Below are 16,856 nucleotides of genomic sequence, written 5' to 3' on the forward strand. Positions count from 1 at the left end.
CCGGTTTTGCATTCAGTATGTCTCGTCTGTCTGGATGCAAGCAGATGAGAGCGAATATGTGTTACGTTTAAGTGGACGAATTGAGCTATCTGAATCTAATGTAAACGTATTTATTTCTGAACCTGGACCTCTTTAACAATGCGCACTTGGCAGTGCATCGTCTCCATTAGTATATTTGTACTTCTTTGGTACTTCTCAGAGTTTGAACAAATATGGACACAAGCCCTCTGTTGTTTTTTATGCCTTATGAATTTCACTTTAAGAAACCAAGACTGTAACAAAAAACAAGCGAGGCTGGAAACGAGCACTCAGACGGATGATACAGATGAAGAAACAGAACTACAGGTAACAATCAGATTAATCCGGCGTTCCTGCATATTTTAACGTAGGTGACTTGAGAACACTAAGAATAGCCTATTCTTATTCATATTTGTATTTTTATTCTTACTTTGAACTTGTGTATAGAGTGGTTTACACAATCTTGTTGAAAAATCTAATTAATTATTAAAAAGGCTATGTTTTGCAACAAAAAGCTTCCATTACTGGTTTAAAGCTGGTTATTAAATGTTGTGTTCCAAAAACCTGTTTAACTGGACTGCACTGACCAGCTGGTAGCTGGTTTCCGGTTTGTCTTATGGTTTTCTGTGTACACAATGTAAATAACCATTGCGGACCAGCTAGAAACCATTGTCTATGTCCCAAAACAAAGCTTCTGCAGTGAGATTGAATATTTACCTTTATTGGTTATTGTAAATTGATACATAACAAGCAAGTAAATTTTTAGGCAGAACTCACCGTGGGAAGCATTTGGACATGTCATTACTATAGTAGGCTATATGGTGGAATTATATAACAATTTGGTTGAAACTTTTGGTTCTCAAGTCAAAAGAAATCATCTGATTACTTTTTGTTCCTTATTTCTGTATGCAGTGTATTCCAGTAAAAAGCAAAAGCTCTTACTGACCTCATTTCTGAATTCATGACTCTGATACCTTACTGGAATTAAATCCCTTGCACTTTCACCATCCTGTTTCAGACAAAGACAGGTCACCATGTTGGTGTCATTGATGAGATTGATGCTACCAGAAGCGGACAGACTTTGTCTCAGACAATGCAATATCCAAATACACAGAGGTCACTTCTCCAGGGTAAATAATAATTTTGTTTTTCATAAGCTTCACCCCCATTTTAGGAATTTTCTTGACATGTCCATGAAATTTTGTTGTAAATATGTCAGAACAGAAAGCTGACAATCAGATAATATAGTAATACTTTATTGGTTTGTGTGGCATTTATATCCTAAAAAATTTCTCACCAAAAATGATAGAGACTTACATAGTATAACAATGTGCTTAATTAAATTATTGTTATATATTTTTAAATGTCTTTCTAGTCTTTGAATGTGCCTATGCTCACCTGGTCAAGCCGTGGTACACAGTTCCAGAATTGGTTGACAGTCAGCCCCTTCATAGGGCACTACAGACGGAGTTTAACCTGATAGTCGAGAGAGTCATATGCAAAGCAGAAAACTTCAATCTGTCCGTTACCAGTGTGGGTTGTATTAGGATCTTCACTCAACATCTGCATAAAGCAAAGCAGTCAGATGGGTGAGCAAGTTTTTTGTGTCATTATGTATGCCTCATTTATTCTAATAATATTATAGTAAAATATTATGATGTGTGTCATCACTATCTTGATGACACTATCTAGTGTCATAAAAAAAATCCCTTTTCTATTTAATGCTTGGTCCATTAGAGACCATCAGCACAGCAGCGGGGCTTGAGCTTATGTTTTAAAATCAAAGAATTTCTGCCAAAACTTATGGACTTTCTAACCTATGACTGATCACATGATGTAGTTCCAGGAATACTGCTAGTAAAAGGAGTCTTTATGGCTTGTTCGCTTGTTTACATGTTTCAGTTCTCCAATGTTTGGTTCAAGATCTGAGGAGATGGCAGTCCTCAGGTCCTTCTCCGAAGCTCTGGTGCGAAACCTTTTTCCTGAGTACCTTTTGGAAGCAAAACTCTACCAGTGTTTCCTAAATGAGATTGTTGCTACTAAAGGTTAGTCCTACTGACCTTTGTGCTATATCATTTCTAATGATCTTTCTAATGATCAGAACGTTCATCATCTATCTGGTATCAACATTTGTAGCATTCACTGTTATGTTTAGGACAGTATCTCTGAACTTTACTTTGCCACTCAATGCTTCAAGGCTTGTCTCAACAGGCTTGTCACTTTCTACAAACCTGTTCATCTTCATTTTTGTGTGGATCTTGCCTTTGACTGATCTTGCCTTTGTCCACAATGGTTATGGCGACAAAGAGTGAATTATTTCTCGAATTGCCGCCAACAACATTTTTAATATAAATTCAAAATGAAATGTATTTTATAGAATTAATTGTAAATCAATATGATTTTTTAAATCAATGTTTTATTTTTTTTATACCAAATCATGATGGTTGGTGCTTCTAAATTTTCTTTTAAAAAGTGACATGACGTGACGTACAGCCAAGTACTCAGAATTCGTGCTCTGCATTTAACCCATCCAAAGTCCACACACACAGCAGTGAACACACACACACTGTGAACACACACCAGGAGCAGTGGGCAGCCATTTATGCTGCAGCACCCGGGGAGCAGTTGGGGGTTCGGTGTGTTGCTCAAGGGCACCTCAGTCGTGGTATTGCTGGCCTGAGACTCGAACCCACAACCCTAGGGTTAGGAGTCAAACTCTCTAACCATTAGGCCACGACTTCCCCCATAACCTTTACTTTCTTAATATATTCTCTTAAAACGCTGCACTCATCTGATCCAAAATGTAGAAAACATTATGTGAAATATTATTACAATTTTCAACATCATTACTTCAGTCTTCAGTCAGTTTCACATTCTGATACATGGCGGCGTAATCTGTACATTTTGGCTCTCCGATTGGTAAAAGCCTGGGATTACATACGCTTTTTTAGCGTGACTGCTCTTCACGCATCAGTGTGGCACGCAGTGTGTTTCCGGTCCCGAATGATACAGGCTGGTCTAAATGGAGAGGGGAGGGGCAGGTGTGAGGAGAAAGGAAATGGCACAGGTTCCAGAGCTCAGGAGATTGAATCCACCTCCAAATGCCACCCGGTGTTAAGGAACACAGCCCAGGGCTTTAGAAAAGAAAGCCCATTCTGATATGTTGATTTAGTGAAAAAGAAACATTTCCTATAACTATCAATGTTGCTTAAGATTTTTGAGGAAACTTTGGCTTCAGAATTGGGTAACACAATTGGGTAATACAATAAGGTTCATTAGTTAACTTCTTTAACATGAACTAAGAATGAACAATGCTTCTACAGCATTTATTAAACTTAGTTAACATCAACTTCAGCATTTACTAATGCATTATTAAAATCAAAAGTTGTGCTCGTAAACATTAATGCACTGTTAATTAAAATGACTAACAATGAACTAACAATGAACAACTGTATTCTCATTATTTGTTATTTTTCATATATAGTTTTATAATTAATTTAATATAGATATATATATTTTTCATATACAATATATTTTTGTACTGTTTTAATTGTATTGTGTAGCTTCTACTAATACACAGATTCTTTGTTACTCCTGTTGCCCATCTCTAGCTCTTGATGTGCTTGTGACATACCTCTGTAATCCAGACAACCTGAATCAGATGCTGGTTTCGCAGCTGGATAGAGTATCCTCTGAAAGCTCAACAGGAGACCGGCCAAACTCAGATAGGAAAGGCACACCATCTCCCGTAGGATGTAAAAAAGAGGAAGGGTAAGTCATTTCAAAAACATATATTTTAAGCATATTTATCATATTCATCTCATTTGGTGGCCTTGTTATGGATTCCACAGATTTACAGATGAAGCAGAGGATGCTCTATCTGAAGTCAAAAAAGAAAAGAAGAAGGGTGATTCTATCTATAGATATCTTTCTCTTTCATTTTAGTATTTTGATTAATGAGCAGTAAGTGTAAATTTATAATGTATTAAAGTGTAATTGAAAGATGTTTTATCATTGTTATTTAAGCAGGCAATAGGGTCAAAGAAAAAATCTATAAAATTGTTGATAAGGTCAAGTCAAAGAAACCCAAAAAGAAAAAACCTAAGGAGGAGAATACTATATTGGCACGAGGATCTGCTGCTATGGCAGCTGATGATGAAAGCAGCAGAGAGAGCTCCATTAGAAGCAACATGGACTCCGATTATGTATGGAAAATGTGCATATTAAATTCATTACAAAGCTTTTCTGTACAACTAAGTTTGTCTGTGCTTTTCTTTAAAAGGACAGTGAAACGGATGTTTACCTAACAACATTTTTCCAAGAGGACATGATGGAGTTTAAGCTTCCCTATGAGATGTGGCGGGTGGGGAAGTGGGCAGTCCGTGTTACAAATGTGAGGCATATTTTAAAACAAGGAAAGCTAAACAAAGTGCAAGCTAAGTTGAGTTGAATAATAAAAAAAAATAAAAAAAACATTGTCTTAGGTTCAGAGGGAAAATGAAGAGCTGTGTTTCACGGTTCACCTGGAGGAGAGAAATAACCCTGAGAATCTCAACTGGGATGTGAAAAAGACCCAAACAGATATACTTCAGTTTCACAACCTCTGGCAAGAGAGTGAGGAAATGGTGAGGAATATTTTGTATGTATTTCTGTCTTATTATTGATTAGTGCATGTGGCTGTTTGTTTTGAAATCTGTTTTTTTTGTTCTTCTCCTTTTGCTGTTATTTTTAAGGGAAGTTCAACTTTACCCTCCGTGTCTGCAATAGTAGAGAAGACAAAGAATGATCTTGACGGTGCACACATAGAAGAAGTTAGATCAGCCTTGGAGCACTTTTTGCAAGTAAGCGGTCAGACACACACACACAGACACACACACACACAGACACACACACACACACACTATCTAGAATTAAAGGCATTGTCAGTAGAAATAAATACCAGGCTATTGTTTCCTCTCATTTCCCACCAGGAGCTGGTTTCTGATACACAACTTGGTCAGACTCTGCTTGTATTCCAGTTCTTGTGTCCCATTGCACTGCTGCTGAGTAATAATGAAGATAATGGCGGTGTCTGGAGTTTTCTGAATGGACTTGCAAGCTTTCTTACTCCTGGCAAAGACGAGGATGAGGTAAAAAGAGATTGTAGGTCAATAACTTAATGGAAATCTCATGTTGAAACATTACGGTTTAAAAGTTTAGGGTCATTAAGATTAATTTTAGAAATGTATTGTTGTTTAAATCCTTAAATTCTGTATTTTCTGTTTATTAGTTTTTTTATTTTGTGTTCCTGTAACTCTTGTATTAGTTTTGCAGACTATTGCAGATGTGTGTAAAGTTGAACTTCCCTTAAAAACAACAGCAAGAAGTTACTGTTGTGAAGCCAGACTTAGATGTTGTCATCGCAATAAAAAAAAAATAACTACTACTAATACTTTTACTTCACAAGGGTGCATTAAATTGAACAAAGATACAAAAAATATATATATTAGCCAAGCAAAATGGTTTTCAGCATTAATAATAGTTAATGTTTTTTGAGCAGAAAATCAGCATATTAGAATTTCTGAAGTATTATGCAACACTGGAGTAATGTTTGCTGAAAATTCTGCTTTGCCGACAAATTATTACATTTTTAAAATGTAAATAGAAATAATATTTTCTTATGTCTTAACTGTAGCCTTTGTGGGCAAGAAAGTCTTCTTTTAAAACATTTTTAAAATATTTGAATGGTATTGTATTTATATCAATATTTCATATATTTGGATCAATAGAAATACAGCAAGATGTAAAACCTAGTCAAAATAGAGCTACATTTGATTGATTTACAGCATAAGCTACAGGTCAAAAGTTTGGAATAATTAAGATACTGAACATTTGATAATAAGATAATAATAAGATAATAAGTGACTAAGTCCCCAGGAGTTAATGAAGAGATACTTAGCCACACCCACATATTAACCAGCTGTCTTTGATTTATTAACTAACGTTAGTTTAAGAATACCTGTTTGAGCAATTTATGTGTGTCCTGAAAAAGGCTGTTTTGCCGAAACGCATAGATCTACTTTTAACTTGTAATAATGATTTAAGACCAGTTTATTAAAGGCTTTTTATCTTACCATGTGAGTGCTAGCAAAGTATTTCGTCCACTTAATTTGATGTTTACCTCCATCACATCCAATGAGCACCAGTGGCTATATAAATTCTGTGTAGCACTCTCTGCTTCTGGTCTTGCAATATTTAATATATATATATATATATATATATATATATATATATATATATATATATATATATATATATATATATATATATATATATATATATATATATATACATATATATATACACACACACACACACATAAAGATTTGATTTCTTATCCAAAGAGCTATAGTTTGTTGATTTACATTAGACATATACCTTTAGCTCAGCACAAGGTCATTTACTGAGAATACTGCCATCCTCTGGTGATTTTTTTTCCCAGTCCCATAACCCCAGAGGAGAGGATAAGCTTGATGAAGCAGGAGCCTCAGTACACCACAGTGGACCGATGGCACAGCCAGCCTGCATGGACACAAACGAAGAGCCAAAGGAGGACATTATAGAAGGGCCAATAGCTACAAACGTTAGGTTCAGAAACGGAGAACCAGAAACCGAAGACCAGACCTCTGACGAACAGGATGTGGTTTCAGATGGACGGGAGAGTCCTGCTGAAAGTCTAGATGTCTCTGTTAATACGTCAAAATTGGTCAGTCCTTCAGGACACTTGAGTGATAGCTCAAGCTTACAGTTTGACTCAGTTGATGGCTTTACAAGTGCTCAGACTGTGGAGAAAACAAACAAAAAAGAAAAGTTAACTCACAAAAAGTTAAATGTAGAACAAAAGTTAAAAGTAAAAGAAAAAACTGGACAGCTCAAGGAAGAGAAAAAGGAGTCCCAGACCAACGTGGAGCAAACCGAGGCTACTAAAGCCATATTTGAGTTACTTAAGGAAATAATTGGTATGATGTAACTCTCTTGTCCTGTTTGGCTTTTATGATCACCAAGAACTGCAATTTAAAAACTGATTTTCTTTGCCATTCAATGTTTGTCTTTAGTATCTTCAGGAAACTCAGTTCTCATTTTCCTTTTTGATGCCCTTCTAAAAGCAGTCCAGCCTTTGGTAAAAAAGTAAGTATCCCATTTCATATCCATCAAACACCAAATATATTTAACAGTATGAGAAGCTAAAAATAGGCTTTCCTCCCATGCAGGAAAATAAACAACTTTTTGAAAATGATGCATCCCACCGAAGTTCAGATTGCATCCTACATTGACAACTTCCGGGAGAATATATGGCCAGAGGGAAATGTGCCCATCCAGCCGCCACGTGACAGTGAGGAGAAACACGCGACCATGGAGAAGGCTCTGCAGCTTATTAATTCAAATTGTAAGTGTAATATTTTCCCATGCCTTGTTTAAAGACCAATTTTAATAATTATTTCATCCTTACCAGTATGCAGTAATTGTTGTGGTGGTTTTAGATTCAAACGTTTTAATCCTCAAGAAGACTGAAGTTGAAACTTTGTTCAAGATCTTCCAGGACACAGAGGAGAACAAGAAACTGGTTTATGTGAGGACTCTAGCTAAGATGGTTATGCAGTTAAAATCCATTTTGAAACATGCATCCAGATTAACATTTACATTTCTTTGTGTGTGTGTGTGTGTGTGTATGTCCATAGAAGCTGCTGTCATATGTTCTAAGGGAGTTCCTACCTGGAGAAACTGCTAAGGATTTTGTTTTCTAATAAAAAGAATACTTTTTTTATTTTTTATTATTTTAATCTGTCTGATCTCTAATCTAATGTGAATTATTTAATATTTTATGTGAATAATCTTTAATGATGCGTTGTGATATACCTCTGAAATCAGCCGTTCACTTTCGCTTTAAGCAGCATGAACACTTTTTTTATACTTCTTCTTTTTTTTTTTTTTTTTACCGTTTAGCATTTTAACAAAAACACTGTAATTATGTTTCACTTCAACAATGTTACAATATCTTGGGTTTAAATTTTAAACTCATATTAAAAAAGATCACTGTATATGTAAGTTCACTTTTTGTTTTGTACCTTAAAAATTGTACAATGTGAAGAACTTATTTCTATTTTAATAAACAGCACGGGTTACACAGGACAAAATACATAGTCATTGTGATACTGGTTAAAATGTTATATTTTTAAAAGACTTGATCCACACTTTGTCGATATGTGAGCAAAGTATTCGAATAATGAAAATGCCAATAAACATATTTTACTATTTATTTCGAGTCATTCAATTTTTTTGCACCTTAGAAATTCCTAATATAAGCAAAAATATTAAGTTAACACTGTTTTCAAACATATTTTCCTTCCTAGACTTCGAGTTACAATATCAAATTTTTGCTCCCGTACCTACCACGTCTATCAAACCCCAAGTGCTGCTTTATTGGAAATTATTATTCAAGAATAATTTTACGCCTCATAACACTCCAGGAATAATATATATATATAATTAATTTTTTTTTTTGAGGAATGGAAATCCAAAGGGATTTGGACTGTTGCCCATTTTTTGGATGATAATGGGATTTTGTTACTACATAGAGAGTTTTGTGAGAAATTTTAACTGCAATGTACCATTAATATACAATTGAATTATTAGAGCCATTCCAGTTGCTTTAAGAGCAATGGTTAAAGAAGATATTGTGAACTCCCAAGTTTCCCCGGAATTGAGGCAGCTATCCTTAGAAGGTCATGATTTTTGTCATAAAAAATGCTCTAATAGAGTTATTAGAAAGTTGATTTCACAGGTTTTCTAGATATTGAATTACCACCATTCATTGTGAAGGTAGTTAGTTTTGGTATTTTTCATGAAAACAAAGGTTTTGAATTTGTTCTCAATCCTCTGATATGTTTTGGGAGGTTTTTTATTCACAAATGCAGATGGTTTAAATCTAAACCCAACTTTATTAATTGGTGTAACGAGCTAAAACTTTTATATAAATCCTTAAAATTTGTTAAGAATAAAAAAAAAGCCCTTAAACTGACCTCTATGTTGGAATAATATAATTTACCCTAATTTAAAAGCCCATTTTGTAGTATTGTTTAATTTTCTTTGATGTGTGTTTTTTGCTATAAGTTTGGTTATGCTCCACCAAGTCTGAATAATTTTGGATATTTTTGGAAATGTGTTCATGTACCTTGTTTGGTTGTAATGTTGTTGCAAGAAAAAAAAAAAAAAAAAAAAAGGTCTGTCGACCCATGACGTAAATATGATAGGCTGCTTTAACTGTACGTGTTTGAAGGGTTTTCTCTAAACGGCTTTAACCATATCTGATTTTCTCTTTAATCAAAATCACTCGACTTAATAATGAAGCAAGTCATACATAATCTCGTCTAATGATAAACCACGAATAGGTTTACAGTTTTGTGAAATACCTCCCTTTCATTTAATCTCACAGATCTATCTCCCCCACGTTATGTTGGTATGGTCCAGTCCCAGAGAGACGGGTTTAGTGGAGAAAACAGGCAGGAGGAAGATTCAAGCGAGCCAACGGCTAACGTCGATATTAAGCTGAATCGCTGAAACCGACGTCGGTTGAACTAAAGTAACCTTATTCAAAGTAACAACGTCGATACCTTATGTTTACGTCTTGGCTATCCAATTAAACAATGTCTACCCCAGCAAGACGGCGTCTGATGAGAGATTTTAAACGGTAAGCGACACAGAAAATGCTAAAGGCCCTCGGTAGCTTTTTTAACACCGGCTTTAACATGGCGACTTTCCTCACCACAATAGCCATTTATTAACGTCATTATCCCTCTCCGATCGTGTATTTGGATGTCATGTGTTCTGTATTTAGTGTTGTCGTAGTGTAGGTGTAGTACATGTAGTGTAACTTATCCGGGTAACTTGTTTTTCAGTCTCCAGGAGGATCCACCAGCAGGAGTTAGCGGAGCCCCGTCGGAAAACAACATCATGGTCTGGAACGCTGTCATTTTTGGGTTTGTATCATTTGCATTTTTTTTGACATCGATGAGGAGTAAACAGAATACACTGACAATTTTGTTTGTCTCAGACTATTTGCGGTCTGTAAGATGACATCTAGCTTGTTAGCGGTAATATAAGCAGTTTTAAATAGGGCAGTGGTCCCCCATAAGAGGTGCTGGTTATTTGATCTTTGACTGTGACTGTCCTGAATAGAGCTGTGTGTTGTTTTGGACACATGTTATAATGTCACATCCGTAGACTGTGTACTTTTTTATTTTTGGATTATAGTAATGCACCGGTCTGTTGCACATTGGCCAGTGCTTTTGGCTTTGTTTCTTGCTGTCACGCCAAGTGTTTTGTGTAACCTGACATGTTGACTCATTTCTTCTGCCTACAGCCCTGAAGGAACACCCTTTGAAGATGGTAAGTCAACAAAACACAAGCTGTTATATGTTTATTTATTTTATTTTATTTTTTCAGTTTTAATGTGATAATTGGACAAATAGCTTTTAAAGGTTTTTGTTTATATATATATATATATATATATATATATATGTTATATGTCTTACATTATTAGGTCTTTACAGTGTGACAAAAATGGTCTGTTTAATGTGATCTTGCTGAATAAAAGTATCAGTTTCTTTTAAATAAAAACTTACTGGCCCCAAACTTTTGTACGCTGTAATTTAAAAAAATATTTCATAAAATTATAGTACTTTTAAATGTAATTTTTAATCAAAGTGTGTAACATTATAAATGTCTTCACTGTTTTGGTCAGATTAATATGTCATAATGTAAATCTTAATGTAATTCACACTGAGTGCTGAATAAGGATTGAGCTTTGGGTTCCAGATGATGACAAGATATGCCACTGTATAATTGTGTACTGGTATTTTGCATGGTATGGTTCTTTTTGTTTACATGTGGAAAATGGTTTTGCTTCATATTTCCTTTTTCGGCTTGTCATAGGAACTTTCAAACTAACAATAGAATTTACAGAAGAATATCCAAACAAACCTCCTACAGTTCGGTTTGTCTCCAAAATGTTTCACCCTAATGGTAAGTTTTAAATTTATCTTATTATTGAATTTATAAAATCTTTGCTTATTAGATTCACACGAGTGTGTACATTTATCATATTAAAAATTATGTGTCAGTGGACCATGAAATATAAGTGTATTTCTTTGTGTTCAGTTTATGCAGATGGTAGTATATGTTTGGATATTCTTCAGAATCGCTGGAGTCCAACATATGATGTTTCCTCAATTTTAACCTCAATACAGGTATGATATGTCTGCACTTATTTCTGCTTTTTGCACAAACTACAGGGTTCCAACACAGGTGTCACCATTGCCCGGTGCTAGGCATATTTTTAGTTTCACTCCATTCCTGATGGATCATTTTGAAATGAAAGCACTTTCTGAGGTCAAAATAGATAACTAATACACTTGCCACTTGTTCTATACAATACATTTCTTTATTCTTAATTTTATTCAAGACTTTTCACTTGACCTTTGTAAAGCAATGTTTACTTAATAAAAAAAATATTTGAAGGCTACATGCTACAAATATTTTTTGCTTTTGTACTGAAATCAAGTGAAATTTTATTGGTATGGACTGAAATTTCAGTACTGACATCACTGGTTAGAGTATTAAATTGTAAATTCATATTGTGAATTTGATGTTTAATCATTACACCTACCTTTTTTCTGAAAATCTACAGAAAAGCCTTTTTAGAGTATGGAAAAGTATGGAATTTTGAAACTGGAAAATGTGTTGGACCCTAAAACTAAATGTTTTAATTTGCATGATTTTTTCCCTTTTTGATTGTACTGTAAAAATGTGAAGACATTATTCAGGTTGTTAACATGCCTTTCATTGTCGCAGTCTTTACTGGATGAGCCGAACCCAAACAGCCCTGCCAACAGCCAGGCAGCTCAGCTGTACCAGGAAAACAAGAGAGAGTATGAGAAGCGTGTGTCGGCCATTGTGGAACAGAGCTGGCGTGACTGTTGACGTCCTTACAGTTCACATATGAACAATAGTCCGCCTTGCCAACAAGAGGAAACCACCTTGCAAAGAATAAAATAAAACACATCATGTTTTGAATCTCCACGTACTCTGTAGAATTGTCTGTTCTGTAGCTGTTGAAGGATTAGAGTGATGTTGTGTTGTGGTCTCCCTCTTCATGCAGAACCTTATCCAAGATGAGGATGAACCTTAGTTAAACAAAATATTGTTGCTAGGGTTACTTGCTTTTGTTTGGCCTGCCCTTATTTTTGTCATCTTATTTCTTTGGTTTTATAAGTTGCTCCAACTGTGTGGGCTGATTTCATTTTGGGTATTAACATGTTGTTTGCTGTTTTCAGTATGAATCCAGAGTGATTTTCTTTGCGTCTCTGCAAAAGTGTCATACCGAATGTTGCTTAATGTGTCTTTCAGAGTTTCAAATTAAACTGCAAGAACATTAAAGATGGATGATATATTGTGTTGTATGGAAAGCTTAGATGTTTCAAAAACATGCCTTTATAACTGCACTTGGAAAACCTGACCTTTTAAAACCGGTTAGAAAAAAAATGATGTACCAAATGTTGGAATTGGCCCTTTTTTATCAAGTGCAAGTGGTTTGTTCTTTTAATTGAGCAGTTCATACTGCTCATGTGTTGACACTGTGCTAGTTGGTCAGCAGTAATTGTTTGAAAGTACACCGTGATCTGTCTGTCCCACAAAGCCCCATGCCTAAAGCCTGGGATTCAGAATATGACAAATTGGCATAGTTGAGTGTGTTGCTTTTTTCCCCACCATATTCATTATTTTGTGTCTTTTGTACCACAGATGCATGGTTATTTTGCTTGTTTTCTTAAGTTCCATTAAAGTGCCGTTTATTTTTATATTAAATTGCTTCTCCAAACATATGGATGTGATGCTGTCATGCATTATCCATTTAAGATAATCTTAATTTTTCTAATTTACCAAGAGTGTTGGATTTGCACTAGTAACCCATGTAAGAAACTGTACATTTTCTCAATTCTTGTAAATAAACAGTATAAGTAACTCTATGGTGTGTGTGCTCTTGAACAGAGATAAGCATCTAAATGTCATTAAATGGACTACAAAATGAACAATGACCAGACTAAATTTAATGTCAGTACAAGCAGACTGGTTGACAGTATTCGCAATAGCAAACTTCACAGGGATTGCCGTTCAGACATTTGCTAGACAGGGAGTTGAAAGATTTAAAGTTGAGAGTAATATTTAATTCTACAATCAACAGCCAAAGAAATTACAAAAAAAAAATAATATATATATATATATATATACTGTTCTGTAATTACTTAAAGGATATTTTTATATTTCAAGTGTTTTATCTTACAACAGATGAAAGATTGAGTGGATGATTTCATTGTGAATACATAAAATGGAATGTAATTTCTGAGAGGAGCACATGCTGCCAAAAGGCCCCACTACTAACATCCATATCAATAAATATAATTCACAGGATATATGATATGACAAAAGTTAAGTTTGTAACATAGGTTTTTATCATATGGTCTTGAGCTAACCTATGACAAATCTGGACAGTGTACAGAAATAAATGGCAAAGAGAGGCAGAGGGTACACACAGTAGTCACTGAGAACTGACCGGTTTTCCAGACTTTAAAAAATATATATTTTACACTCTTCAGAAACAAATTAACAGGAAAAGTGACAAGTAACACAACTTTGCTTTTATTAATGGTCATCTGTTGGTTTCTCAGCAGCCTGTTGAACCCAGTCATTGTGAAGCCTGAGGTTTCACCAGTTCATATCGTCCCACCTGCCCCTCCTGCAACAGCTGACCAATTAGCTGTTCCTTTTGAACTCTGCGGCTAACCACGAGGAAGCGCTGTCGGCTCTGTCCATACGATTTGCTGCGCAGCCCATATCTTTGGGATACTTGGTGTATCTGCCTGCGCTCTTCATTGTTAAGCTCTGTGGAGAAGCGCAGGTCATCTTGACGGTCTGAACTTGCATAATTCCGAATTATTTCCTCAATATCACGCTTAGTCAGCTGATTACTGTGCCTGTCCATGTCCATACCAAGTCCTTCCCTGGTAAACTGCTCTTTGACCTTGATGGGTTCAGCAATACCCTCTCCTTCTCTACCCAAACCACCACCCGTCCAGCCCATCTTCCGGAGTAGCTGGTTACCAATGTTATCCTCCTTGATCTCCTGCCGCGTGGATTCCTCACCAGAATGAGCCATGATTTGATTTCGGGAAATTGCATCCACGTGGCCCTCTTTCCTGAGGTTGGACTTCACCACAGCTTGTGTGCGCCGAAGTGTGGCAATGGCCTCCTCTGCTGCAATGTGCTTCACTGTCTTTTTGGGTCCTATGCCCGCAGCTACATACTGACCATCGAGGTAAACTTCACACCTCCAGCGATGGTCCGGCAGAACCGTAAACTTGTAGTCAGCAAGCACTTTATTAAATTGAGCAGTGTCATTTATTATGCAAATAGCGTTATCAGAGTTTTCAAGGATGACCAATTCACCTAGCTGTGCTTTCTTGCTGCATTGCTGGGTGTAGTGACTACCAGGCTGGTCTGAAGTGTGGTTGCCTCCAGAAAAACTCTGCTGCTGTTGCTGCTCTTGTTGACGAGCAGCCTGGTTCATTCGCAACTTCCTTACCGCCGCCTCTGCCGCTGCATGTTTTGAGCTCTTCTTGGTTCCTCTGGCTTGTGCCACCAGCTCATCCTGTAAGTACACACTACAGAGCCAGAAATTGCTGTTGGGAACCGGGTCAAAAGTGTAATCAATTTTCATGCGGTTGAACGCAGCCGAGTTGTTGAGTATACAGATTGCATCATATGCGTTTTCCATGATTACAAACTCTGTCCAGTGTTTGCTTCGATCAGGCTCATGCTGGCCCTTGGTACTAGGGAGTGGCTTGTCCTCGGGGTTGCGAAGAGGTGGGGGAAGGATTGGGTTTGGAGTGTTAACCTGGCACACCACCATGTCATTAACGTAAGTACGCTTGTACAGCCGTTGCAGGACCCGAATTTCCACCGGCCTCATGAACAGCTTGACGGCCTGTTCTGATGCTCGGTCTCTGGCACCGTTTTTGCTACCAGAGTACCCTGTGGCAAGGTACACAGACTGACACCTCAGTTCACATGCATACCCTTCAGATGGTACTTTTCTGTTTTTAGGAAGGTCAGCCGGTGGAATATCTCTTAAATTTACATAGATGTACTCTGGGTTCGTCTTGCAAGCCTGAATGCTGCGGCTGAGTATGAAATTGTAGTTTGGCATGTCGGGTCCACTCATGAACGCAGGATCTCTCAAGGTAATGGCAACGGTCGATGATACTCTGGTAATCAGCCTCAGTTTTTCGTCAATTGTTGATGATAGCATAGAAGACGGCAGTGAGGGTGTTGGGAGAAGGCCAGAGCTGCCTCTGCTTGGGCCATTGTATACCCTGTTGAAAGCCTTGCTGGACGTTGGCCTATCCTGATGTCCGAATCCCAGACCACGCCATTTGCTATCCCAGGTTCCAGACCGTCCAGCACTTCCATATTCATCAGCTCGGCCTGCCTGTGAGAATGAGTTCGAATGTCTGGCAGTATGTGCCTCATATCTAGCGGTGTACTCCTGTTGCACTTTGTCCATGAAGTTCGGGGTGGACCCTCTGCTGCCATAGCCAAACCCACTTGAGTTGCAAGAGGCCACATCCTTACTTCTGTGCTCAGGCCAAGAATCATAACGGTACCTCTCCATCTCAAGGCAGCCTGAGGAGGAAGAGGAGCCGTTGCCATGTATACCATTATTCGGCTGATGATCTGGTTCCCTTTGCCTCACGTCATTTATCTCACTCTTCCTGCGCTCCTTCTCGTTTTCTTTTTCGTCAGTTTCTCCAATTCGACTGCCACTGCTTTCCGCTGCTTACAAAGTGTACTGGTTCAAATCGCGGTCTGGATGTGAATTTTGACAAAGGCATCTTCCTCATGGGCTCTTCACCTGAGACATGAAATAAAGCATGTACATGCAAATGATTACTCAATGTTATTTTGTTTAAGTGCAGAATGAAAAATTTTAATTTTTATATATCGATGCAGAATAAGATGACAGATAAGATTGATTCCAAGTATCGACAGACTTACTTCCATCAGATGAATTTAGCCTCTTTTTTGCCTCAAGGTTTGGAACTAGTTCATATGAGGGCATTTTCCCAACATCAATCCCTTCTGCCATCTCAAGCACCTTGTGCATCAACTGGGAGCCATACCTGCCCCCCAAAAAAGAACATTTGTGATGTTTACTACATGCTTTGATCGGCATTACTACTGCATATCTTTGCATTTAAGATGGTCTGTATAAACATAACACGAAATAAACTTGGCCATGACATTTGTGATATAATTATTCACTCAAACTCCCGCCAAAAATAGTTAAACAGTCAATTTCTCACGTCCTATTAAATCAAATTCCCACCTGCATCCCAGGAAAACATGGTTAACCCACACCATCGACAGCGCCAGTAGCTTATCAAGAGCATTCCCCTCGTACTCTTCAATGTGTTTCACAATGAACTGCCGTCTAGCGGACCACTGCTTGTCACTCTCGTACTGCTGACGGTAATCATCAATATTACAGTTCCAATAACGAAGACCAGCGGGTTTGCTTAAAACACGCGGGCCCGTTGAATGAGGTTTGATCATCCCGGTGTCTGACGGTAGCCAGTAGCTAACCGGAAACAACGTAATGCGCGCAGTGTATGCTGGGAAGTTCACACGGCTCAATAAAATGATAATACATCCGATGCAGAACAGAATATGTAAACGAGCAAATGCTT

General features: G+C 37.2%; 3 protein-coding genes across 5 annotated transcripts; 2 read left to right on the forward strand and 1 right to left on the reverse strand.

Moving 5' to 3' along the window:
• Positions 1-6: 6 nt before the first annotated feature.
• LOC113057754 (uncharacterized) lies at positions 7-8,312 on the forward strand. Of its 3 annotated transcripts, none has more exons than XM_026225262.1 (16): positions 7-345; positions 1,037-1,148; positions 1,394-1,607; positions 1,921-2,063; positions 3,630-3,789; positions 3,870-3,925; positions 4,045-4,223; positions 4,301-4,411; positions 4,503-4,643; positions 4,752-4,859; positions 4,989-5,147; positions 6,500-7,016; positions 7,113-7,185; positions 7,269-7,444; positions 7,518-7,627; positions 7,737-8,312. In XM_026225262.1, the coding sequence occupies exons 1-16, from the start codon at positions 139-141 to the stop codon at positions 7,800-7,802; spliced, it is 2,532 nt and encodes an 843-aa protein (XP_026081047.1). In that variant the 5' UTR covers positions 7-138; the 3' UTR covers positions 7,803-8,312. The 3 variants fall into 3 exon arrangements, with proteins under 3 accessions (XP_026081047.1, XP_026081049.1, XP_026081048.1); XM_026225264.1 differs by having other exon boundaries at positions 7,539-7,627; XM_026225263.1 differs by having other exon boundaries at positions 4,048-4,223.
• Positions 8,313-9,524: 1,212 nt separating this feature from the next.
• Positions 9,525-13,074, forward strand: LOC113057783 (ubiquitin-conjugating enzyme E2 A). The gene is made up of 6 exons (XM_026225305.1): positions 9,525-9,745; positions 9,954-10,034; positions 10,418-10,443; positions 10,990-11,079; positions 11,215-11,303; positions 11,908-13,074. Exons 1-6 carry the CDS (start codon positions 9,702-9,704, stop codon positions 12,034-12,036), a joined length of 459 nt encoding a protein of 152 aa, XP_026081090.1. The 5' UTR covers positions 9,525-9,701; the 3' UTR covers positions 12,037-13,074.
• A 66-nt stretch (positions 13,075-13,140) lies between these two features.
• Positions 13,141-16,799, reverse strand: LOC113057753 (NF-kappa-B-repressing factor-like). Its single transcript, XM_026225261.1, is given in 4 exon segments — positions 13,141-15,943; positions 15,945-16,021; positions 16,165-16,289; positions 16,496-16,799. Coding segments are annotated over 4 exon segments (2,577 nt in total). The 5' UTR covers positions 16,723-16,799; the 3' UTR covers positions 13,141-13,795.
• Positions 16,800-16,856: the final 57 nt, after the last annotated feature.

This window comes from Carassius auratus, chromosome 39 (genome assembly GCF_003368295.1).
Source record: "Carassius auratus strain Wakin chromosome 39, ASM336829v1, whole genome shotgun sequence".
In the NCBI taxonomy this organism is placed as follows: Eukaryota; Metazoa; Chordata; class Actinopteri; order Cypriniformes; family Cyprinidae; genus Carassius; species Carassius auratus.

Excerpts from the sequence above, each read along its gene's own strand:
- LOC113057754 (XM_026225262.1), top strand. The coding sequence starts at position 139 with ATGCGCACTTGGCAGTGCATCGTCTCCATTAGTATATTTGTACTTCTT. Across the intron at positions 4,860-4,988 it reads CCTTGGAGCACTTTTTGCAA|GAGCTGGTTTCTGATACACA; the intron begins GTAAGCGGTCAG and ends ATTTCCCACCAG. Across the intron at positions 7,445-7,517 it reads GCAGCTTATTAATTCAAATT|TAATTGTTGTGGTGGTTTTA; the intron begins GTAAGTGTAATA and ends ACCAGTATGCAG.
- LOC113057783 (XM_026225305.1), top strand. The coding sequence starts at position 9,702 with ATGTCTACCCCAGCAAGACGGCGTCTGATGAGAGATTTTAAACG. Across the intron at positions 9,746-9,953 it reads CTGATGAGAGATTTTAAACG|TCTCCAGGAGGATCCACCAG; the intron begins GTAAGCGACACA and ends CTTGTTTTTCAG. Across the intron at positions 11,304-11,907 it reads CAATTTTAACCTCAATACAG|TCTTTACTGGATGAGCCGAA; the intron begins GTATGATATGTC and ends TCATTGTCGCAG.